We start from the raw sequence: 27,829 nt of genomic DNA on the forward strand, positions 1-27,829 counted from the left end.
AAGTTACTTGAACCATAACATCCATCCAAACACTTATCCACAAAAGTAAACAACTGGATCGTAAAAAAACCCACACAAGAACACTAAGATTTTATACATGGAAAAACCATGGTGAGAGTCTAACTCACAATATTTTTTAACTATTTACAATAAATAAGGCTTTCTACCAAAGATCTCATTGCGTTAGACTTGCAGACTAAGGTACACAACCTTAGGTAAGATACAAGATGAGAATTTTCTTAATGGAAGAAAGCTTCTTCACGACAAGATACAAATTGTTGCTTAGATACAATACAAATAATAGATTGAACTGTATACAAAAATAGCATATGTCAAAATATAGATAACAATTCACTATTTTATACTTATTTGTTTGCTTTGTGCAATTTTTGAACCTTATATCAATTTCTCACTTCCTTCGTATCATCATCACACTCTCTTTTCATCCATCATACTCATACATCCACAAAACACAACCAATTTGCCTAATATAAATCAATCAGATTCAAAATAAGCTTTACTAGGTCATCCAAAGGAAAATGTAACATGTACATAGCATCAACCCAAAAATATATCACTTAGAAGGTAAAGAAGACATGTGAGGGTTCACACCAAGTTAGCTCACCTTCCAATCACCATAAAAAATCTTTGCATGTAACCACTCGAACCAATATGCATAAGATGGTGCAAATTGATTTGCTAAATCCAAAATGTCTTAACCCAAACCCAAAATCAAAATAAGTTGTCCATCATAAAAGAAGTACAACACCTTAAGAACAGTAACATTTGATCTACATGATCATCTAAAGTATATCTGGTACAAGCATACATTCCAGATCATAACATAGTTCACTAGAGCAGTCACCAAAGATAAGAAAACCACTTCCGAACCAGGTAAGGAACACCATAATTTTGAAAACACACTAAATAATCATCCCATATCATCTAATCAATGCAATGTGAATCTACAACCAATTTTGTAGCATAATATCATGGAAAAAGACATTCAAACCACCAACCATATGCACCTAATTGATCAAGAACATGAGCATATAGAACCACATACTTCCATTTAACATTTCTTCTAGAACTCAACATAGACACAACAATATATAAATTGAAATACATATCCAGATCACTACCAATACCCGAACCACACTGACAGACATCAATTTGACATCAGTGACAACAAAGACATTCATGTGTGCAACAATCTCCCCTTTTGTCATTAATGACAAAACAAATATTTCTTCAAAAATATTTTTCCTTCTATCAACAATATTTCTCCCTATCAATATTTCTCCCCCTTTGACAATAATGAAAAAGGGAAACCCCTTAAACTAGAAATCATATTAAGGAAAAAATGCAACTCCCCCTAACAAAAATATCTAGAAAGCGGAGGAAAACATAAATGCCTATCAAACATTTCCAGGCCAAATATCCTTGTATTGTTTCTTCAATCCAACAAAAGAAGAGTTCCATGAAAAAATAGTGGCACACATAATTCTTCTCTAACACTCACAATCAATACACAAATTAATTGCAACATCAAAGACACTAGTATTAACCACACTCTACTCAACTTTTTCTATATTAGTCAATAATATGAGAAAAGTAGACAATCGTAATTCCATGGCATCCTTTATTCCACAAAATAACTTCACATATTCTTCTCTCTGCCTTATTTGCAATGACAACTTATAATGGAGATCTTGAACCTTGGATCTCATTTCATCATTTAATATCCTTGTAAATGTTAAAAGACTGGTGGTGCAGTCATTGTGGGAGAGTCCTCAAAGAGAACAGCTAGATCGAGAGAATAGTTTGGACTGTGCAACAAGAGTTACACAACAGAAACAACTCAATGTGATGGAGACAATGCATAAACAAACTATATTATCTCATTAAAATCAGTTGCAAACTGCCGACAACATGTGGGCTCATAGATTTGTCTCACAGGCCTGAGTATAAAACATGAGTGTTATGTAACATTCAAGCTCAAGCAAGAATGCAAGCCAACTTTGGACCTCCTAACCTCAGGATTATTCTTCCATGTCCTAATAACTCCTTACTACATGCTTGATTACATTTATTTATGTGATCAATAATGATTTGCATCGGCCCAAGATGAAACAAATGTCGAAGAATAAGATGAAACATGTAAAACAACAAGGTTGGTCTCCACCAAAGAGATCCCTCCGAAAAATCCATAGAATGAAGTGTGGACCCAAGGGAAGGTCAACCACATGCCAAGGAATGTTGGAAATAACAAACTAAACCTCTGCAAGCTACATAAATGATTCGCAAGATTCACCAATGGTAAATAGGTTCAAGTGGTTCTGGTGTTCTAAGCTAGAAAACTGTCTCAGATTCCGGAAGCGATAACTTGCCGGAAAAATATCCAAACATCCCGCAGACATAGGATAAGGTAGAAGAACATGTCCACAAACAAAATCCAGATCCACAAGATCCGATGAGAAAATGCAAAGAAACGTAGAAAGAAATGTTGAATTGCAAAATAGGAAACAAACTGAAAGAAAATGTTTTTGGTTGATGCAAATTTGCCATGAACCAGGGATCCTCCTGCATCAACTAGGCTAATTGCATAAGATGAGACTCAATGGAGTCTATTTCATCTTCTTTTTTTTTGTGGTCACATTCCACCTCAAGCAATACCTATACAATTGTGTCGTATTATCCATCATTTATATGAAATTATTCAAATTCAACTTAAGATCATGATGTGCCTTTAGGCCCTTTTTGTCATTTTCTTTGTCTCATTTTCTTCTGTACAAGGTTCACTAGAATCACCGTCATCACCAACAACTATAGCCATATCCTCACTTAACAATTCTATCAATACTTTTGGAAGAACATCAATAACATTTATGGGAACATGATTGTTTCTAAGCAAATACGTTACACAAGCTTGTTCAATGATATCTTGATCATAAGAGGGAGTAATCAGATAGAACTCACCAACACTTTTAAAGCCATATGGTCTCCCAAACATCTCAATCACTTTGGCTTCATCAAAAGATGTTTTCTCCGAAGAAGAATGGGAAGCAACCACAATCTTTCTTGTTGTAACACTTTTCTACACATTGCCTTCTCTAGTTCTCCTTCATCATTTTCAACAATAATAGCCTATACAAACTTATTTGATACACGTTTAGCTCTTGACATCTTCAAAGAAGAAGAAGAAAAAGCTTCTCCAGATGATTTTCATGCTCTCTTTCCTTTCAACACATTCTCAAACTTTCCAGGTCTCTTTCCAACACTTCTACCCATAATCTCATCATATGTTCCAAGTCTTTCTTCATTCACATCTTTTGGCATCGTAAGGATTATTTCCACAATACTCATGCATTCATCTTCCGATACTTTATAGGGAGGCTTAGTCACCCATGAAGTCCTTGGGATAACAACTTCAATGAAATAATTATCCTTGCCAACTAAGAAAGCAATATAACTCTTGTACCATTCAACAACTTTCAAAGAGATTTGATTCCTCATAATCATCTCTTTTTTAACATCCATGAAGAATCAGTGACAATTAGCATCACAATCATCCAAACTATCTAAATATTATTTGATTTGAGCACTGATAGAAACATCTCTTCTCCATACTACATTGTTTATTTTAAGCAATGTATTAAGAAAGTAAAATACCAAGCACACAATAAGAGATCCATACCAGAAGGGGTATAAATCAGTCTTTGTCGATTCGAGATTGTTCGACAATTGTCGCCTCAACAATTCACACAAATCATAATCAACATTTTCTTTCACCATTTGATAGGCCACATATATCATCGTGGAAGAAGAAAAACCTTCACGATTCCTGTAACACACCTTATATAAAATTCTCACAGTCACGTATCTCACTGCCAAGTCATCAATGTTGTCAATCCGAAGGTTTCTCTTATCAGACACAACACCATTCAATTTGTTCACCTCATCATTCTTTATAGACTTCAAAGCGAGCATAGTTCCAATCTAGCATAAAACAATCATATCTCTTAGGATCCAACCATAAACAATCTTCATGAATTTTGCTTAGCACTATATTAATTATCTCTTCATCATTAAACATGGAAAAATTACTCCAAGCATCCAAACCCTTATGCCCTAAACTAGCATACTCTGCCTTAAGTCTATGTGCGCCATCTACTAGATGAATCTTCTTAAAATCATTAAGCTTATTGTGATCACACTCTTCCAAAGAAACATGAATATAATTGAAAATATATTCTTTACACACCACTTTGTTGGAGACAACATAAAATGTACCAATAGGGTCATTCATTATTGAAATAAATGATTGAATCTCAAAGCTAGGTCTTGCCTCACTACTAACATTGTTAATCTTAGAATTATCCATTAGAAAATATCACAAACAAGAGAATTACCTTTGATTTATCTCCTTCACTTCACACTCTACAACTCTTCGATCGCATTTGCATAAATGAATTTTGAACAAGCAATACATACAATCATCATTTAGGGTTTCCTAAAAATGATGATACATTGTACACCTGAAGTCACCAAAAAAGTTTCAAACCATCAAACTCTCTTAGAATCCACTAAAAATGTCTTTCACACTTGTGCCATGCTGAGAACAACTCAACACCAAACCAAGAGGGAACAAAAGATATACATTAAGCTCTCCCTCTTAGACACACTTGTTTGAGTTAGTTATTAGAAGAAGGGTCTACACCCACTGAAGGTGCGAATCCATCCTCACTCTTCTCTTTAGCCTTATCATTTGATTTCTTTACCCATTTCATCTTCATCTTCTCATTTTCTTTATTGACATCAATCTTCCTTTCAGGACCATCAACTTTCTTTGTTCTACTTTTGCAATGTTTTGCAATGTGTCCCATTTTGTTACAATTGTAGCATATCGAATCTTTTTGAGTTCTATTGTCATTTATTCTACCATTTCCAAATCTCCAGTTTATTTTGCAATCAAAAACTTTGTGCCCATACGTCTTGCAAGCATAACATGTTCCATCAAAAGATTTAACAACTTTATTGAAACTCAATTTTCCATCTTTATTCTAGTCCATTATACTTCTGCACTCGCTTTATGACCAAACTTATTAAAATAATGACAATTTCCATTAAAAAGCTGATTTTTGATTTGATTTATGTATTCACCAAATATATGCCCAAATTTATTGCATGTAAAATAGTTACCATTAAAAGATGAATACTTGCTAGGAAACAAAATGAGGTCTTTGAATGTTCTTTGATTTTTTGAAGCTTCAGTTTGGAGTAAAATTTTTCTGATCTTTGCTAGAGTTCTCATTGATATTGTCTTTTCATTTATCCTTTTTTGAACATTTACCTTCTTCAAATCCAAGTCCACTCTTGTCTTTATTTTGTTTTTGGGAATTGAAAACAACATCCAACACTTCACTGCCACCTTTGAGTTTCAATCCATTATCAATTTGATCCTTTGCAACTTTTAGTTTGTCCTTGAGTTTGGCAATTTATTCTTCAAAGTTTGAATATTCTCTAGTCTTCTCATCAAGTTTTGTTTCAAATTTGTCAATGACCTTCTTTTGTTTATCGAATAGACTTCTCAAAAAGAAATCTTCTCAACTACCTTTTTATGTTTCTCTTTGCTATCATCAGGGTTTGCCAATGCAAATCTCAATTTGCCTTCCATATCAACAATGCCATCCACATCATTCCAATCATTCTTATCCATATAATCCATATTATTCAATTCTTCTTCAAATATAGTGTTCAAAATCTAAGATCTACCTCAACGATTAAGCTGTCTCTTTAGGAACCAAAGCTCCGATACCAATTGTTGAACACTTCCAGAAGCTGAGAGGGGGGGGGGGTGAATCAACATATGCAAAACCTTGATCTCATTAAGTTAATTGAACCATAACATTCATCCAAACACTTTTGCATAAAAGTAAACAACTGGATCATAAAAAATACCCACGCAAGAACACCGAGTTTTTTACGTGGAAAACCCAAACTAGGAAAAACCATAGTGAGAGTCTAACTCACAATATATAATAATTATTTACAGTGAATAAGGCTTCTTAAAAGAGATCTCACTGCTCCAGACTTGCAGATTAAGGCACACAACCTTAGGAAAGATTCAAAATGAGGATTTGCTCAACTGAAGAACACTTTTTAAGGGTAAGATATAAATTGCTATTCAGATACAATAAAAATAATAGATTGAATAGTATACACAAATAGCACCTGTCATAATGTAGATAATAGTTCACTATTTTATACTCGTCTGTCTGCTTTGCACAACTTCCAAACCTTAGATCAATTCTGCACTTCCTTCATATCATCATCACACACTCCTTTCATCCATTATACTCATACTTCCACCAAACACAACTGACTTGCCTAATATATATCAATCGGATTCAAAATAAGCTTTACTAGGTTGACCAAAGCAAAATGTAACATGTACATAGCATTGACCTATAAATATATCATTTAGAAAGTAAAGAAGATATGTGAGAGTTCACACCAAGTCGACACACCTTCCAATCACGATAAAAAAGATTTGCACACAACCGCTCAGACCAATATGCATAAGCCAATACAAACTAATATGTTAAATCCTAAATATCTTAACTCGAACCCAAAAACTAAATAAGAGATCCATCATAAAATAAGTACAACACCTTAAGAATAGTAACATTTGATCTTCACAATCATTTGGAGCATATCCAATACAAGCATACATCTCAGATCATAACATAGTTCACTAGAGTAGTCACCAAATATAACAAAATCACTTCTAGACTAGGTAAGGAATACCATAATTCCAGAAACACACTGAATCATCATCTTATATCATCTAATCAACACAATGTGAATCTACAATCGATTCTATGACATAATTTCATAGAAATAGACATTCAGACCACCAACCAAATGAACCCAATCCATCGAGAGCATGAGCATGCTGAACCACATACTTCCACTAAATATTTATTCTGGAACTCAACATAGACACAACGATATATACATCGAAATACATATCCAGATCACTACCAACAACTATACCACATAGACAAACATCAGTTTGACATCAATGACAACAAAGACATTCATATGTGTAACAAGATTGAAGAGGGTTTCCATCCTCAACAACTCCTTGGAGAACTCCTCTATTCACTTTGAAAACATCTCCTTAAGAGTGCAAACTCTAAATAATGAAATGAGATCCAAAAATCCTATTTATAGAGTTTGGAGGGAAATAGGGCATTCAAAAATTAATATATTTTATTATCCCTCAAAAAAGTTCTCATAACATTTTGAAACAACTTAAATCCCCTACAACTCTCAGGTGTCTAACTTGGGGAACAAAAACACCTTTTAAAAATATTTAGACATTAAAGTGAATAATTAAACATCACTTTTATTACCTCAACGCAAATACTAAAATAATATTAACCACCTTATGGAAAACTCACCAAGGTATTAGAAATGGAAGTCGATCATGCCAAAACATAATTGATGATGAAGGACAATGACTGGTGCCCAATTGAGCACTTACTATATATAGTAGTGTCTCTAAGGATTGAGGAGAATAAACTGATAAAAACCTAAGGATTGAGGAGAATAAACCCATAAAAACCTAGAACACTACAAAGAGCATTGCACCAATTGACACCCACATAGCTATTAAAACCTGAGAAATTGTAATGAGCTCACCCAAAAAACAAGAGCCCCCCAACCACCACGGAATAAGCTACATGAACCCAATAATAAGCTAATGGAAAACCATAATTAACTGGGCTTGAGAAAGGGAAGTTATAGGAACCCCCAAATTTTGATATTTCTATCTCATTTTTTAATTCTCTATGCCATCATATGATGCAAGAGAATAACATACTAAAATTTTCAAGAGAAATAAAGGTATGCAACCTGTATTTCTAAAAAATAATAACGAGAAGTAATCCCACATGTTCTAATACCATGTAAGAGTTGGTATAGAATTCTCTATACCATGCAATATTTGACTATGGAGATAGTCATTCAAGATATAGAAAATTCAATGAAAGAACATGATAGACCAAATATGAGAATGCTTTTATTATATCAAATAATATAAATATATAAACATGATTTGATATGATGTATTGTTATTACCACGAAAACCCCTTAGATACATAGGCCAAGGTGAGAAATAAGACAATATAAGATTATGACACGTGTCTTAATATTATGACTTGAGACACAAAGTGATAATTCCCTAAGAATTTTATAAGTAAACTAGTGTGAAGGACTTAAGAGGTAAATTAGTTAGGTAAAATATCCCATTCACACCAACTTGTTATATAAATTAGGTTATTTCTCTTTTGTTTCATGTGTAGCCTAATCATAAGAAATGTTATGGTAAACAGGGCCAACCTCTTGATGTGCATATTTTATTTCATATGATTAATCTCATCAACTAAAGGGATCATGGGTTCACGAGTACGATTAATTTGTGTCTCCCCTTTATTTATAAGATCTTAAACTTTATTTTTAAATGCCATATGTTTTTCTATAAAATATTTTGTATATGATGACAGGAACAACAATATTTATCCATGTGTGGCGTGAGTTTAGAGTTATTCCTTGTCTTAATTGGAAGTAAAATAATAAGATTATACTTCAAGAGTTGTTATAGTACCATGTGTGGAGGCTTCCTTAATGTAGTGAATTCTCTAAAGTGTTTTGGTCTAGAAGTTGCATTATAATAATCATGCACATCCTCATTGTCCTTTTTATTAGAGTGTAAAAGGTGCTAGAAACATGCTTATATAAAACAAGGCTATTTGATAAAGTATACTCTTGCTTATTATAGTAGCACACAACTATGACAATGAATTATGAGGCTTGAAATATACCTTATCCTTAAAGATTGGAAGTAAACCATCCATAAATATGTGTTGTATCTCATCACCCTCTTTAGTATAACTCATGTTAATAGTTAATGTTTAAAATCATGGCATGCAATCTTTAATTGACTCATATTTTTCTTGCTTACATTTCACAAGATCAAGAGCATATATCTTAGGTTCTATATTGTACTGAAATTAGTTTATGAAAATGCTATCCAAATCCTCAAAGAAAGGGATAGAAGCATGTAGAAATGAATAAATCCATGTAAGTGCATGACAATTCAAACTTGATGGGAACACCTTACCAAGTAATTGTTCTTCATGAAAATAAGGGAGGCACTTAACCTGAAAGTATTGCAATTATCAAAATGCAACACCTTTACCATCATACTTTGTGAACCAAGATGCCACAAATCCACTTGTAGTGGGATTAATCAAAATGTCATGTTATAAATGAATGTCTAATTTTGCTTTGAGAGTATATTTTTTAGATGTTTTCTCTTGACCATCAATTCACTTTATTAGACAGTGAATCTCACTAATGAGGTTGTTCAAAAAAGGGAGACCATCATTCTTAACATGTCCCATATCATGCATAATAATAGGCGAGGAGTGAGAAGATATATCATAGCTAAAACTACATTATCCTTACATTGTTATTTTTTCTTGGCATGCTCAAATCACATGCAAGATAACATATAGTGTAGTTACTCCACAAGTACTTAAAGAATGTCATGTGAAAGTATGAATGAATTCAAAGGAGTTTCTGAATTGAAAAGTGGTATATCCTAATGATGCATGCAAAAGTCAATGGGACACACTAAGGGTCAATAGAAGGGGAAGAAGGGTAATCATGAATCAAGGATTTGTCAACCTCAACATAAGAAGATAAAGAATATTAAGTTTATAGTTTTGGCTTGGATCCATGCTCCAAAAAATGTCTTACATGTACATAAATGATATATGCTATTTTATGTTAATTATAGGAAAACTTAGGTAAAAGGTTGATGAAATTACCTTTCACATATGCATATGCTCCTAGAATGAACATGTAAATCTATATTGATTTTATAACATCAATTGAAGTGTTCCTTACTTAGATGCAAATTATAGTTGGAAAATGTTTGTACGATCAAATTGATGCAATTGAATGTGTTTAAATATAAATACATAGAAATAAATTGTATAGATACATGTTTGGTTGACTCTAGGTGGGAATGGAATGGATAGAAGTTAACTAAAATTTGACATCGAGTTTTAAACTTTTAGAGGTCAAATATATGTCCATGAGGTCAATACTACTTGCACATATTTGACTCATTAGATTATGAGAGCAACCTAGTCTAGATCTCGACATTTTTCTTCCGATACATATCATAATTTATACATTATGAGTTATAGTTCAAAAGTTGTGATCAAAATAGTGAACAACCATCTTTCAATCACTAAGACAAAAAGATGAGAGAATCAAGGTAAAAATAAGATATATGGAGATAAATACATTAATACACATAATGAATAAAAACTACATGATAATGTAAGTAAACATGAGAAAGATACAACTTAATAATATGAAAATGTGAACAACCTTAAAAAAGTATTCAACATTACTCAAAAAAATATCATATATCAATATATAATCTTATAACAAAACAAATGCAAAATTTAATGAAAACATATTAAAGTATACAAATTTCTCCAATACAATATTATTTGTAGACTTGTCAAAATATGAGAAAATCAAGATGAAAATAAAAAAAATAGAGATAAATACATCACTAGACATGACAAATGAAAAATACATGATAATGTAAACAAACATAAGAAAGACACAACTAAACAAAGTCAAAATAACTAAAAGAACAACATAAAAAATATTAAATATTAATCAAAATTATATCACATATGAATATATAATTTATATAACAAAACAAATGTATAATTAAATAAAAAATATTATAGTATACAAATGTCCAAAAAATGAGAATCAAGATAAAAATAAGATATTTGAAGATAAATACATAACTAGACACATGACAAATGAAAAATACATGATAATATGAACAAACATGAAAAAAATACAAACTATGAAAATAACTAAAAGAACAACATAAAAAAAATAATTCTACATTACTCAAATTTATATCGTTTATAATATATATATTTATAAAAAATACAAAACTAAATAATTCCTCATTACAATATCAATAGTAGGTAGACTTGTTATTGCTCTCCATTTCACTAATTCATAGGGAAGAATCACTGTGTCACCATCTCGGGAGCACCGCAAAAGTTTTTTTATTAATTTATTCATATGGAAAGCAAGCCTTGATGTTATCAACAAAGATGTGGGGTCAAAGGCTGCATCTTGATTTACCTCAGAGTCACTTCCAAGCACAATGTGTGGCGCTTGCCCAAATGAAATGATGCCACTTGCCGTCTTCATGGGTGGCTTGCTCTTTTTTTAAGCATTGAAAACAAGATTCCAGGTCCCCATCCTATGTCACTACCAACTCCACTGCATTTTGTACTAAGCTTGCATGATGTTTACCTTTGATGACCTACATTGGCAATTTAACACGTTCAGCATTGCCATTGCCATTGCCATTGGCAATTACCCTTAAAGGCCTATACTGGCATTTATAGATTATCCTACTGGCATTTATAGATTATCCTATGCTAGCTACCCAATGGACTAGAGCATTACCCATTGTTCAAAAAACACCAAAACCATTGGACTCTTGCAAAGGGTTATAACGGTGTCCGATGATTTGATGGATTTTCATGCAGCCCAGTGTAAGGGAATCTCTTTTCTTCATCCTCGTATTGCTTTCCCCACACCCATTGGCCGGCCGCTATGCGAGTGCATTTTAAGTGGGGCTGTTGAATGCTTATTAAGTAGGCCAAGCTTATAGTTACCATATAATTCTGAAAATCTTCATTCACTCATCCTGCAGATTGCATTGGGGCTTAGTAGTCGGTGGCACATAGACATAGGCATTGTTGTTGGCGGAGGCTTATCAGAATAGGTGGGCATTGAAGATGACAATGGCAGCAAACATAGGAATGATGGACAGCGCCTATTTTGTAGGCAGGAATGAGATTCTGACATGGATTAACTCTACTCTGCAACTCAATCTCAGTAAAGTGGAGGAGGTAAGTTATTTACTAACAATATTATTGTGGCATGTCATTTTTTCACTTTGAGTTCACCTACTTAGGATGGAACAGAGAAATGGGTGACAGCTGCTTTGTTTTCTTCTAGCTATTTTGATTTGATGCCTATCGATTTTGAATTATTCTTGGGGTATTTAATGGGAGGCAGATCTAATCTGATTTTTAATTTTGCAAAAGTTTTACTTGTTTGTTTGCCTTCCATTGCTTCCCAAGTTCTGATTTGTTGCTCGATTAGAATTTATTCAAATAACGCCCAATCTAATATGTCGACCGAACCATTGAATGCCCAAAGAAACGCAAAGAAGGGGTGTCGTTAATGACATTGGCCCTTTGGTAATCAGTAAGAGATTTCAATGGCCCACCCAAGATTTACTTGTTTGTTTGTATTCCATTGCTTCCCAATTTAAACCTTTATTAGATCAAAATCACCCACATATGATGTCCATCAAATATGCCCGCTGATGGAAAAAGGATCCTGATTGTTACATTAAATACCTTGGTAGTTGCAGAAATAAAACCATATTCGAATACATTATAATGGATAAAAATGGAATTGAATTAGCCCAAGTGAAGACCTGTTACAACGAATGAAGAAGCTAATAGATTTAGGTAAGAAGCAATGCAGAAGAAGGGATAAGCTCAAGCTAATAGAATTAGGATACCCATATTTATATCAAAGACCTTGTCAATTTCCACAATAGAATGTCCAAGCAATTTGGTGAGGAAAGTAGTTAATGTTATTGACCCTTGTATAATCAGTTGGTCTGTACTTCGCAGATCAAGAATGCAGGGCTATCCCCTGATATTGGCATGATTTCAGTTCCCTGATATTAGAGTCACAGAATGAATTCTCTGTTAATCCGATGGGGCAAAAATGATTATTTGACGTCAGGTAGGGCTGGAGACTGTCAGGTTTTCATGGGAGCGAAGATATCTGCTCATCCTCAAGTCATATGGTAATTTGGCGGAATACTGTAATTGTGGTAGATACGTTTCTAGTAAAAGTAAACTTTTTAACTGCCTACTGGGTTATCAAAGCTATAAGAACAAGAGTATGGGATCAATCTAGACGGGATGACCAAGCCATGGGAGGAAGAGAAAACAAAATATTAACGTGGATCTTAAGCAACATACTATATCTCTGACAATTACAACAATTCCAAGCATTGGGCCATGATCTATAGTGGCAGGATGAGGTTTGTTGGTTCCCAACTTGCTTTCAATATTCTCTAAGAGGTTGCAGATCCCCATGATTAAGAATATTGAATGGTTAGCCAACGAATGAGAAAAAAGGTTTTCTTTCCCACACTTTAGCTTTGCATAACCTAGGTGGGTGACCCTTTAAGACACATTGAAATTTCACAATTTTCATGAAATCATTTCAATGTAAAACAGATAAGAATATTCACACATAATTGAAAGGAAGCCCAGTGTTTGAAAGATGCTACACCAATCTATGCAGAGGAGAAAGTGCAAAATTCTTCTAACACCTTTTTAGTTACAAATTTAGATTCACATTCAATATAACATATACAGATATTCAACACAAAATAACACATAACACAATATATATGTGGGGAAAACCCTTTCGGCAGAAAAAGCCCCCTCTCCAAAAACATAGCCTAAATGTATTATCAGTTAATAGAGTTTAGAATACAATTGCAAATCTATGCTCTTGTAGGAGTCTTCATACTTCTACAAGATTCTGGAGTAATTGTAATGTCCCCTTACTGTATTGCCTGAGAATTTGCCCTAAGATCACATTTGCAACCTATTAATATTAGGAGGTCATCTTTCCAAATAAATATCTTTGAATGGTGCAGTCCAAGGTCCGAAACCTGCAATCATAACTGAAATAACGTATGCAGATTCAATATTTAGATAACTTCTCATATTCATAAACATGTAAACATATTGAAGTTGGGAGAAGGGGCATGGAGGGTCCGCCCGAAGCCCTTTTCTTTACCAAGCCTAAGAGGGTTGTCTACCACAACCCTCTCCCTTGGTGGCTTGTATTTGCTTTCCCCATCCACATCTCATCCTCCTAAAGACACTTGCCATCTTGTGGGATTGGGCAGGGGTCGTAAGTGGAATGCTTGGCTCTCTGGGTAAGTGCCACCTGGTTCTAGGGACCCTCTTGGTCCACTCTAGAACAGCTTCTTACCAGCCTAGTGCATCCTTTTTGCTTACACCTCGAGCCCCTCCTACAAGGCGGGTTTGAGACAGACAAACATATATCTTATTCTATCATCAGAAAATACACTTAAATATTCTTTATTATGCATTAACGACATGTACACATATGCAGACAATGATTGGCAGAAAATCTTAAGTATACCACAGAATATATCTGACGTTAATAATCTGAAATGTTTTTGGTTCTGCTGGGATGACTGGGACTGATTTCCATTGTGATCACTGCTCTCTTAAGAGGAAATACTCTTGCTGAATAATCTGCCCAATGGAATCCGACCCTATCTGATTAATTCGGTCTGCTGGACTGATTAATGTTTTGCTGCTATTTGACTTGCTGCTATTTGAAAGATGTGTGTGTTATTTGGCTTGATTGAGGGTGCTCAAATGTGATGCGATGGTGTTTTTGAGATCCCCTGATGCTTGTGTGTTTTTCTCCCTTTTTTCCTCCTCTTCTCGGAGACCGATCTGGGTTATTTATACCTCCTCCTATCTTGAAGAGGTACATCTCTTTCAAAGGGGTAATTGCTTGCGTCGGTTATGTTTTGTCTTCATACCTTTTGATTCTTAGCCAATCACACTTTTATGTACTTAAACTTTTCCTTAACTAATCTTTATCGATCTTGCTATTTCTCAACTCTATGGCTGATCGTTGGTATAGCCTCCTAATTGGAAGATTGTGAGGTTTGCATGAAGGCAATTTTTCCTTCATGTTTTCTTCATGCTGTGTCTGCCTTAATTAATACGGAGATTGTTGTCTATGCACCGAAGCAGGGTTAGATTGCTTTTTCTCAGTTTGATTGGGTTTGATTTTGATTTCAGAAAATTGTGAAGTCTTATATAATAAGACAATTTTCTATGCGTAGGTTTCCTTTATGGACTTTTAGAGGTGGTGCGATTGTTCGTGTTGTGGGAGGGGCATGGCAGTAATTCTGGCAGCATAACAGTACTTGTGAATACAACATAATAAAACTACAAAATACAAATGTAAAATATATAGGAGTTTACAATGCATAAATTGAATGTTTCCAAAATGTTACAACCAAGAATGCCACATGTCATCATCCTCTTCACTGCATGCATGCAAGACTGAAAATGAACATGCAAGGTGCCTATCTCAACCTGCAGATGCAAAACTGCAACCCGCCAATTGTAAACAGCACATACAAGGTGTCCACTTAGCATGCAAGGCACATGCATACATGCAAACTCAAACATTGCATGGAATGTGCCTACATGCACAACTCCACATGTCTTAACAATTTCCAAAATTGACACCTGTGAAATAGAATCTGTCACTAGTAACTAACAATCTGACATGAGTTATCTATCAACAATGACTTCAGTCAACTCGTACAAAGTGGGATGTCTACCTCATATAAAATAGGAACCGTGTTACCCATACCACTTTACATGTAAGACGACAACTTAAAGTGCCACTCTCATAAATGACATCATCGGGTGCACATATAATTTAATTAAATAGGCAAATTATCAACAAAATAATTTAAATAATCAATGAAAAATACATGATAATAGGTTGAGGCACCTCATTCCTAACAATAATAGGCAAGAATTTGTAGAATTGTGGGGATTAAGTATCGCATTCCTTGTACCTTTACTGTCCTTGTGTGAATCTGAATAAGATTTCTTGAATAACTTACTCTTTGATGGATTTATCATTTTGGAAGTAAATTGGATTGGTAGGGGCTCTTCAAATTATGATTGGTGCCTATGTGAGGAATTACAAAATCAATTACTAACTACCAATATTCATTCCTGATGAGGACATCTTTGATGATTTGTATAAATTGACTGTTGCCTTACAATAATGAAACCAATATGGTTCAAACAATCTAGATCCTATGTAAAATCCTGTGAAACATTCACATACTCCACTATTGTCTGTGAAAGACTTATATTACTCCTTAAGTAATAACTAACACAAGACAACAATTCTACATAGCAAATGTATGTGAAGAAACTTAGAATCCTTAATTCTTTGTCTCAGAAACTTACAAACATACATAGGAGACAACACTAAATTGAGAACATTCATATATATTATCTCAAACAAAGGTATGTATCAGGAAAGCATTAATAGAAGACAATCTTCTTTGTATCTCTTCAAACAGAGTTTACATGTAAAAAAGGTTCCTACGGATGGGTTATACTTGTTACTCTACAATAGCTTGATGAACTGATTACAGGCCACACAAAGAAAAGACATGTGGAAAACTTGGGAGAAGTTCATGAGCCTTTGCAAGCTGTTGAAATGATTAGTCAGAGCTAGATCAGGCTTTAACCTCTCATGCTGATGGAGGGCCTAGACTTGGGCTGTCATGGCAATGTGGAAAAAGGAGAAGGAAATTTGTAGTCAATTGGTACTGTTGGCATTCAAATGTGGAAGAAGAACGAGGCGGTGGAGGGGTTGGTGTTGCCACTTGGAATGGAGATCCTGGTTAGTGATCGTCTGACCAAGTTGGACCATCATAGATGGAGGAAATAAGACTGAAGGAAAATGTAAGAACCTCAAAAGGCCCTCAACTGAGACAACTAACGTTTTGCCGAACCTGTTGCGTTTCAAGTGTGTTCTTTGCAGATAATGACAGCAAATAGAATTTTGACAATCTTAAGCACAAAAAGCAACTAATGGTATTTGCTGGAAATCAATTTATATTCAACAACACTGATCAAACCCTCATTACATCCGTTCATCATTTATTTAATACTCAAATAAAAATGACAAGAAGCTAGAGAAGAACTGATAAATACCAACTTCTGGCATTTGTTTCGGAATTTTTGGATGACTCCTCAGCAAAAATCGTACCCTTTCAAGGAAGAAAGGTACGGCAGATCAGCAAGCTGTACATGCACAAAACCCCCATCTGTCACACACTTATTCCTGCCTCTGTTCTGACTTTGCGGCTGCAATCAATCTTTTGCATAAAAATTAATAAACCCCTTTCCAATCTGTCCAATCTTGGTTTCTGGATAAAACCAATTGAAAGAGCAAGATCAGCTGATATTTCACAACCTCTGATGCTGTTGCACAAGAATCCCATGTTTTCCTGTACCGATACCTCTGATCACTGTAGAAGAATCTTTTGCTGAAACCCTAGGCCAAAACTCTTCTCAGAGCTCCAAACAAAAATATGAAAACTTAGCATAATGAAAAAGAAGACTTAAAATCTTCTTTAATCTTCTCCATTTAGGGTTGGCGCGATTCCCAAGAAAGGTGCGACTTGGCCTTTAATGATGTTTTAACTTTTATTATTTATTTTTGACTATTGAAGTGTCAAAAATAAATCATCTTCCATTTAATATAAAAATTGGCCCCATCTGATGAGAAATAGACCCTCACTTAAGTTATAACTTAAAGTGACTTTTTAAAACATTAAAACATTAAAGTTCGCCATTTAATATTTAATTAAAAATAATTAAATATTAATATCTCTCTAAGTATTCATCAGAAATGCCTGCTGTCTGAACTGGAGACTGCCAAACCATAATCTGTCCTTGCCCAACCTACTGGCTATAAATAGCAAGACTGCTAAAAATAGAAAGTATCTCAAATGGAGTCCTGGAGACCTCAAACGAAGACCAGACCTGGAGTGCTTGCTCTGAAGGTGGTGAATCAAACTCTGGAGGACCCTCTACCCAACCTCATCAGCCTACGAGGGTCAGTGATAGGCTAATCTACTCAGCTGACAGATGTCAACTAGAAGGGGACATCATAGAAAAGAAGCCACCATCCTCTTGCAAGTTTGTGCAACAGGTCATAGGCAACATGGCATCCTAAGCTGTGCTGGTGAAGAAGATAGTAAAAGTCACAGGAGGTGAAAAGGACTGCACAAACAATTTCTCCAATGTTTCCACCCCACCATAATAGGCATAGATGACAAAACATGTCATACCGCTGCCAATCTATGAGACAGCAACCTCTATATATGAGATCACAGCCTTGCTAAAAATCAGATTGCAGCACTTAAAACTTAAACCTGGGCGGATGAAATAAGAGGGCAGCGTTTCGTTTAAGGAGGTTGATTAAGTTTAAAACTAAGAATATCATTTAACAGAAATTCTTTAAGGAGTCAATTAAAGAATATCTAGGGCAGCGGTTTCCTGGTATAAAAGGATATTTAATTAAAACTTAAATTAAGATTCCAGGCCAGCAATTAAGATGAATGGTTGTGACTCTTTTAAAAGGCAGAAATTATGAAGAGGTGTGTCTCCCTCAAATGTAAAGATATGAGAGGTAAGAACAAATCATTTGGAGGGGATCATCTGACAATCAATTCAGAAATTCATCTACAAGCAATTAAAAGAATTCAGATCATCAATTGAAGAATAAATTCAGATTATTAAAACAAGTATATACAGTAGAAAATAATTTGTTGCAGCCATTTGAGAATAAACTGGTTAATTATTCAAGAGTACTTACTTAGCAATAATCTAGCAAATTCCTTGAGAAATCAGTTTTGAATCTGTGGAAGTGTCTTGCAAATGGGAAGGACAAAATCCCTTCCAAGTTCTCGAGAGATGAAAGGATAGTCCCCCTTTCATGCTGTTATCAAGTTGAACAGGAATTGGAAGGACGACCAGCCTTCCATGCTCTTGGGCTTGATCAAGGAGGACGTCAAACCTCCAAGGTGGACTGAGAGACGGAAGGGTGGCCCACCTTCCATGCTCTCGGCAAGTCAAGGATGACCAGCCTTGATAATTGCCATTTGCAAGCGTTTCCAAGGAATTCATGATGTGATTGGCTGTGAGGAATGTGTTGTGATGTATTGATCCTAATATTAATGATGCTATGATGTATTGATTTGAATATTATCATAGTTTCTTGATCTTTGATATTTCTAATATCAGTGTTTAGTGATTAATATTGTTTGCAGGCGTAGAAGTCAGGAATATCCCCAATAGGGACACTACAAAACATGGATAATTATCTAGTTTCCAAATGCAATTGGTGCATTTCATTCCAATTCGATCCATCTTAGCAAATTCTTCCTCACTAGAAAAATCAATTTAAGAACAAAATTGAAGAGAAGAATCTCCAACAACCCCAACTGACATTTGAACAACCTATGAAACTCTCAACCAATATCCTAACCTCTTGACAAAATTTCACAACTAAATAATCTCAACTGAAAACCTTGAGTGCCTTTTATAATTGAGAGGTGTTGGTTATTATTCTGCTGCTATATCATACTATGATCTCAATATTTTTGGAGGAATTTAATTCATTTGTGCTTGTATGTTGCACGAGTTTCTGGCCCACAAAAAGCATCGATAACTAAAATATGAAACAACAAATTATGGACTTGATTTTGGAGACCGGTTATTGATTGTAAGATGACTTCAATTTCATGATTTTCAAGGTCCTTAGTCGTTGAAATCTATTACTTATTAAATGCAGGCAGCTTCTGGAGCAGTTCACTGCCAAATGATGGATATGATACATCCTGGAGTGGTTCCCATACACAAGGTTTGTTTCTCATACTCTGGTGCTCTGGAGACCATACGTATTAGAATGATATTTGGAAGCTGCTGTTATAGTTAGGTTAGAAGTCTTTCATTGCATTTAGAATTCCGTGTTCTTGTATTGACCAGGTAAATTTCGAAGCAAAGACAGAATATGACATGATCCAGAATTACAAATTACTGCAAGAAATATTTTCCAAGTTAAAAATAGAGAAGGTACGTGTAGCATTTAGTTTCTTATTTTAACTTACAGACTCATTTTGTGGGCACAAAAGGAAGACAAATATCTTAAATTGTCAATTTGTCCGAAAAAATTACTCTTAGGAACTGCAAATATGTATGCAATGATAATGGACATAATCTTTTAAGAATATCTGATAGAAATCGAGGAGACATAGTTTTTGATTCTTGAAGCAGAATCTGTTTCATGTTCTAGTTTATGTTTTAGGTGAGAATGCAGAGTAAAGAGAAAGCAATGGCAGAATAGAAATTCCAAGAATTTCTTGTTTGCTTACTTTTCAGGTTATTGGCATTAGGTTCGAATGCAGAATAAAGAGCAAGTAATGTCAGAATAGAAATTCCAAGAATTTCTTATGTCCTTACTTTTCAAGTTATTAGCATTTCTGTTTAAAGATTAATCTTTTTTAATCTGAGAAAAAAATAAAGAGATATGTTAATCATTTTCATCTGAGGAAAAAAGGAAATAAAAAAAGAAAGAGATATATTTGTTTTTTGAGCATCTTTTTTTGTTTCAGTTTTCTTTGCTACCCACGAATGCCAGGTTTCTTATTCCCTTTTCATATCTTACCATTTATGTACATTTTTGTAAAAATAGTCGCATCTTCTACATTGATTTCATTCTGTACTGGATCATTTTGTATGCCAAGCTCTTGAAAACGAGTTAATATCTTTTGAATGTAGGGAATTCCGGGACACTCAATTTTTTGCACTTGTTCAGCATTCAAAACTACGTCTGCTTCATGGCTTTTTAATCATTTTTTTTTTGTAATTGAGTAGATCACTATTTTGGTAATTGCATTCTTTTGTTGACACTGGAGAGTATGAAGAGGATCATAAAAGTGATAGAATTGTATTGTCAACCTTGTTACACTAGAGAGAATCTTCACTAGAAATGATACATTTTTGGATATTAAAGAATGACAGAATACAGCGTGAGTAACTAATCCAAAAAAGGTGACAAAAGACAACTGATTTGAACATTTGACCCTTGGAAAATTGATGGAGAGAGTGAATGTTAAACCTCTAATTGTTATATGAACTAAAGATATGAAGTGCAGGAAAAGAGACTAAAGCATACAGACGTGAAATATGGCTTATAGCATAATCAATTGATTTTTTGGTCAAAACAGAGCTCAGAACCATTATCAAAACCTGGCAAATCATAATCCAGAAATGAAAAATAGCATCATCCAAGAGGCTGAGTCAAGCTTCGTCCTCTTCCTGCCGGAGATTGTTCACATCAACATTCAACATCTTTTTGGTTTGGCTCTTTCCAAACTCCACCCTTTCTGGTCTCAATATGGTTAGGAACAAGAGTGATTCCAAGGGCAAAAACAATCTGATACTGTTTGCTTTCCAAAACATGAATTTTCTTGATAATATAATCAAGAAAGAAATTATTGGTGCCATGGTGAATATCTTCATTTGAAAAAACTACTGTATTTCCTTTGAAATGTAATATTTACCTCTTTCAAAGGCTATGCTTTCCATAACCATATCACTAATTTAAACCTTTTGTACCCAAGATGTGTTAGAACAGAAGACATCTCTAAAATTAAGGGTTCTCAAGTTATGGAGTGCATATGAACACACAGAATACAAGCAAAAACCAAGAAGCGTTCACACATTTAAATGATAAAGGGATTTAACAGAAATCCTCTTCCATTAACATCGCTGTGACTTTTAAACGATGCCATACAAAAAAATTAAGATTGAGAAATCCTATACTGAAAAGAACCTCTCAATCCTATACTGAAAAGAACCGTGCAGCTTCCTGCAAGTGCTAGAATGAATAAGCTAGTTGTTTGACTGACTGACTGCCTCAATAATGCTATGATGTTGTGTTTAGTTACACCAGAGTTGGTTAAAAAAGGGATTGACTTTTGTTAATGGTTTTGAATATCAACTCCTGACATGTGGTTTTTTATGCTGGGGGCTGCATGGTAGTTCATATTTAATGTGGCTCTAGACAATAATTGAGATTCCAGTACACAATTGTGCAGGTTGGGACATGATTTCTTTTGGCATAAGTTCTTTTCTCTCTTCTGATTTTGTTCCTGGATCATTTGTCCCATCTTTAGAAGCAAGGTCCTCATTTCTTCACTCCATAGTTGAGGGAATTCTTTTTGGGGCTATTGAAGAGTTGGTAACGTTAAGTTTGGAGTGCGCATGCTATTGAGATATCAATATCCATCCTTTGAAATGGGTTCCGAGCACTCTAGATTCAAGTCTAATGAATTTATGAACTTTGGCAAACCACATGGAGGTGTGGTATATGGCTTTATAGTTTGATGTTAAATAATGAATGCGTACCCAAATAAGGTAGACTAGAATGCATTTTCATCAGTTGTTTGTAACTTTGTAAGATGGGGTAAGGACCATGCTGTGGTTTGATATTTTCAATGATTGCCTTTGAAGTGCTCCTTTTGCAATTGAAACCAAACATTGTTGCCAATATGGGAGTGATGTGGGGCTCCATGTTGATCATGGTGCTCCTTGCACTTATGTTGTTGGACTACGATACACAATATTGATAACACCCTGGGTTGCATCCCAAAACATGTGTTGGATCTATTGATTGCATTGCATGAATTGCTCTTCCTTGTCTTCTTCATTTGCATGAACAATAAACTCAGAAATTGTTGATGTGCAACAAGCAATGTCAAATAGCACCCTTGGTTGGATCCCAAAATATGTGTGGCATAGATGAAAATATAGGCAAAAAAATGTTGAATCATGACTTATCATGAGTCAAAACACACGCTGATTTAATTGTTGAAAAAATTGTGGCAGATTTTATGCAAAAAATCGGGCCGATTATTTCAGAATAAATTGTGGAAAATTGCGAGTTAATGCATTCAAAATTGCCATTAAAAAACGTATTTCTTTTTTAACTGAAAACCTAATTTTTTTTTAGCAGTATGTGCTTTGACCCGTGACATAATGCGTTTATTTTCGCGTGGGAGAAAGGGCAAAAAGACACGGATGATAGTAAAAACCGAAGGTAGGGCACGTATTCGAAATCCCCTTATGAGTTTTTCAACAACGATGTCTAAATTTCTGAAAGTATTTTCTTCGATGTAATTCCTTTTTACGGTTTACAACTTTACCTATATAAATTTTAATTTTATTTTACAATTTTTACAGTTGTATTTGTCTACACTTCTAGTGTTTGTGCACCTGTCTTATGTTTACCACTCAACGTGCAGTTAAACGATTTAATCTGTATGCAAAGAATGTCAAAGAAAAATTGATTTCATAATATTTTTCAGATTTCGTAAATCGCCATATTTTACCTTTTAAAAATGGGCACATGTATTTACATGAAGCTTCAGCCTTCAAGCCAGAAAGAGCTATTGCATCTCTCTAAGGATATAAAGGGGAATACTAAATACTAAATATTTAGAAATTGGACGTGTTTTTTGGTATATGATATGTATTAATTCAAACTATGATTTATATATGATGGAAGCCAGTAATATGTTATTATGTTCTATAAATTTAGTGTATATGTGTGTTTTTTAAGAAATTAGATATTTTTAAATGTTCGATAAATTTACCTATTTATTGCCAATTGTTTCCTGATTTTTTTGCCGAGTCCTGATTTTTTTTAAAATTTTGGGCCAAAAGATTTATTGCCGAGTAAGAGTTTTTCATCTTTGATGTGTGGTATACACTATGTGCAGTAGAATTGTGGAAGGATTACTATATACATGTTGAATATAAGGTAGTTTTTTGTTCCGTGTGCTTATGGTTGCATTGTTGCACATGCACAAGAGATGTGCAAGCGTGTAATTAAAACTCTTGTTTGGGAGTCATTATATAGGTGGAATTGGTTGAGCAGTCCAATTGTGTATCTAATCCATCCCATTGGAAATTAGTTATGTGTGGCATGTCTACTGGTATTAATTGGCATCCATTTTGATAGAGAAGCTTGTTGGATACATAGCAGTCAGGAACATGTCAATCTTTCAAAGCACTTTTGCACTTTTGTAGATAGGCACAAAATATGGGTCAGTTGAATTCAATAAAAATCCAATTGTCATAGTCATGAGCTTGGTATCTAACATAATAGGAAGTGTTGATTGATGGTTGACTAAGACAATCAGTCGCTTTGTTATGCTTCCCTGCATTTGTTTGATCACTAGTTGGAACTATTGTAAGCAAGTCATCAGTTTTATATGCCTTACTGTCTTTAGAGTGCCCTTGGCATTTGTACATAGAGTTGATACATAGACTTGACATAGCCATTTTCTCCTTAGACTCAAATTCTGCACCAAAACTCAGTGCAGACTTGGCAAATTGAAAAACATTGAAAATAGCAAATTTAAGGGAGACACTAATTATTTTGCATCTTATTTTAAAATAACTAAAATTACTCACATAAACTGATTGATTGGATTTACCTAAAATATGTTTAGACAACAAAATAAGTAAAAAATGCCATAAACTTCATACTTGAACCCCAATACAAAAGAAAATTTGTTTTGATATACTTGAAGTTCTTTTTAGTAGAAAAAAATCACAACCTTAAGCTATGGATTTCAAATCCATATTCACGGAACTAGCAAAAAGATGCATTGAAAAATCAACAAGGTCGAGAGGAATGACTGTTTTCAACATTAGCTCCAAGTTGCTGGACTAAGAAGCAACGACAACTATGTAATGTTCCCTAATAATTAAGTTGCGAAAAGTAAATTTGAAACAATATTAATATCCCAGCTATAGATTAATATAAATAATTAATATAATTAACGCTTTGGTGAATAAAGTGTTAAACACTGTGATTATTCTTAACTATTGAAGTAGTTTCCTATGGGAAATTATAAACCAACTTATTTTTGAGAATAAAAGGATGGCATTGCAGTGAACGTATGGCGGAATAAAAAAAATGATTTGTTATTAATGTGAAAGATGCACAGTGGATTGATTCAGATGCCTTTCGCCAGTTAACCACTGGCCTATTGGATGCAAGATTTTTGAGAAGAACCGAGTTGGATCGAAGCAACAGAACAATTATTGGAGCGAGTCTTTGTATCAGTTGCGGGCGTGTGTAGATCCTTACACGCGAGACTATTACAAACTATCGGAGGCTTGGTGTATACTGCGCACTCTTCCTTCCGTGCACCACCGGGCGCTTGGTAAATACAACGCATTCTGTCTTCCGTGCCCGGTAACCCGTTAAGGGTGTAGTGCAGGGTTGTAACGCCGTGCAAGGAAGTCGTGTTCTCGTGGGAGGTAATGGAAGTGACACCAGAGCCGACGCGAAACATAATGATTTTGAATTCCAGGTTGGGGCGTGCAAGCTGATTATCCCGCAGGACTGAGTGCGGGAGAACTGTTGGTGACTTCCGGTGTCACCGTCTGCAATAACCATCGGTGAATGAATGGTTAATCGTTGGTGAATGAAAACTCTTGACAGTATTCTGCAATACGTTTGGCACCCACGTGGAAGAACAACCGACAGTCACAGCGTATTCATTAGGTGCACCAAAAAGAAATTCTTAACCCATTTCTCGATGGAATATTTTATCAATTGATATCAACTTCATTGAATAAAGATTGTTCAGTTTCCTGTTGGCAATTATTATGTTAATCAGCATTGAGACTTTGTGTAATAGACAACAAAACTGTTTAATGTATTCCAATTATCCACCGACTGAGTTGAATCATATGCGTCTGTGTATCTTGCACTTAAGTCTTTCTGCAAACTGATCTTAGTCAGGAATTTTACAGTGGTATCAGAGCTTAGAAATCTTGCCAACCTGTAGGGTGTTTTTCTTTTGAAGTTGAAAATTCATGAAAACTCTATGCACAACTGAGTTGCACGAGGGAAATTATAATTTTCGGAATACTAGGGTCCGACAAAACAGATATCAAAACTCTCCTTTAGCACAAACTAGTTTGAAATTGAGGACAGCCATATTGAAACTGATGAAGAGATTATTTTTGAAACAAACAGTATGGGGGAACCAAAAAACAATAGGGATCTCATAACAGCTTTAATCAGAAGTCAACAAGATATGCAGGACAATGTCAACAAAATGACTAATTTAATGACCCAATTTATTAATCAACATCAAAATAATGGAAATAATCAACACCATAATGTTGGGGCAAACAATGGGGGTAGAGATGAGCATTCTGTCAATAATAATCAGCCGGAAAGAACAGGAACATCCAGACCTTTTATGCCAACTTTCACTGTTAAGAATGTGCAACCAGAAAACGAACCGACAATTAGAGAATTATAGGATGAGATACACCATGATTGGTTATTATCAGGGGATGATTTTCGGTCAGCAATGACATTTAGAGAGTACTTGGATGTCAGAATGAAACATAGACCTAGAGGACGGCGAGGGAATAACAGTGAATTACAGAGGAAAATCGGTAAGATATCTATCCCTTACTTTGATGGGTCAGGGAAAACCGCAGCTAGGGCTTGGGTGCAGAAACTAGACAGCTACTTTCAGTTAAATCCTATGTTGGAAGATGAAGCAATCAAATATGCAGCATTACATCTTGACGGGGTAGCACACGAATGGTGGCACCATGGACAAGTAACTTTGGGTCATAATCAGATTACTACATATGTTGAGTTCACTGAGGAACTTATTGATAGATTTGATTCTAAAGATCTTGAACTTCATCTAAAAGATTTAACTCAGCTTAAGCAATCTGAAACTGTTGAGTAATACATTTCTGAATTTGAAAAATTGGCAGTTTTAGTAACTGAAATTTCAGAGAGACAAAATTGTGATTTTCATAGATAATTTGTCTGATTCACTCAAAGGTTGGGTTAATTCCTTGAACCCTCCTACTTTACAAATGGCTATTAAAAGAGCAAGAGAATTGGAACCATCTTCAAAAGGGAAATTTCAAACAACCTTTCAATAAAGATAACCACCACCACCTAAACCTGAAAATTTCAAACAACCTTTCAATAAAGATAATTTCCCTAAAAACAAGTTAGATAAAGAAGAGAGGGAAGAACTCAGAAGGAAAAAACTATGTTTTAGCTGTAGAGAATCATGGCAGCCAGGACATAGATGTTTGGGAAAAGGAAAAATTCATTACCTTGAGGTTATGTCGGATAGTGACGATGAAGAGAATGTTGAAGCTAACATAGAACCAACACCCCAGAACACAGAATCAGAGACAAGTACTAAACATGGAGAAGGGGTAAGCCTCTATGACAGGGACACCACATTATAATATTTTCCGAGTTAGAGGAGTTTTGAATGGACAGCGTGTAGTTGTCATGCTTGATAGTGGTTCTACTCATAACTTTATAGATGCAGCCCTTGTGGCAAAACAAGGACTGCAAACTGAGAAACATGAAGGTTTTGATGTTAGAGTAGCAGGCGGAACTAATTTGTCCAGTACTCATAAAGTTCCTAAATTGAGTATTACTCCTGGCAATTATACTGTTACTGATGATTTTTATGTGATTGATTTGGCTGATACTAATGTTGTTTTGGGCATTCAATGGATGGAACATTAGATGAGTACACTCAAAGTTTTAAAAGATTGGAATTTTCTTTTAAGATTGATGATAAGAAAGTAGTACTTCGTGGTATGTCTAACGGTGGTCCCAGGATCATAAGTGCTAAAAGAATGGAGGCTATTTTCGGACATGGAGATGTGGCATGGTCATCACAATGTTTAATCTCTAACAAGGTATCAGGGTTTGAATCTGAACATTATCAGGATGATTTGTTAAAAGTATTAGATTCACATAATCTAGTTTTTAGCGATATACCCCCAGGAGTTCCACCAGACAAAGGGTTTGAATATACCATTGAATTAGAAGAAGGTGCCAAACCCGTTATCACAACTCCTTA

At 34.7% G+C, this 27,829-nt stretch overlaps 1 protein-coding gene across 1 annotated transcript in view; it reads left to right on the forward strand.

Annotated features, from left to right (window-relative positions):
* Window positions 1–11,238: 11,238 nt before the first annotated feature.
* LOC131042841 (microtubule-associated protein RP/EB family member 1A) overlaps window positions 11,239–27,829 on the forward strand; it is a 62,179-nt gene continuing 45,588 nt past the window's right edge. Inside the window, exons 1-4 of the mRNA XM_057976165.2 lie at window positions 11,239–11,681; window positions 11,843–12,041; window positions 19,678–19,746; window positions 19,872–19,958. Of these exons, the coding sequence (XP_057832148.1) occupies window positions 11,928–12,041; window positions 19,678–19,746; window positions 19,872–19,958 (270 nt within the window). The 5' untranslated portion in view covers window positions 11,239–11,681; window positions 11,843–11,927. The remainder of the gene's footprint in view (window positions 11,682–11,842; window positions 12,042–19,677; window positions 19,747–19,871; window positions 19,959–27,829) is intronic.

The sequence above is a fragment of the Cryptomeria japonica genome, chromosome 9 (assembly GCF_030272615.1).
Source record: "Cryptomeria japonica chromosome 9, Sugi_1.0, whole genome shotgun sequence".
NCBI classification, from domain to species: domain Eukaryota; kingdom Viridiplantae; phylum Streptophyta; class Pinopsida; order Cupressales; family Cupressaceae; genus Cryptomeria; species Cryptomeria japonica.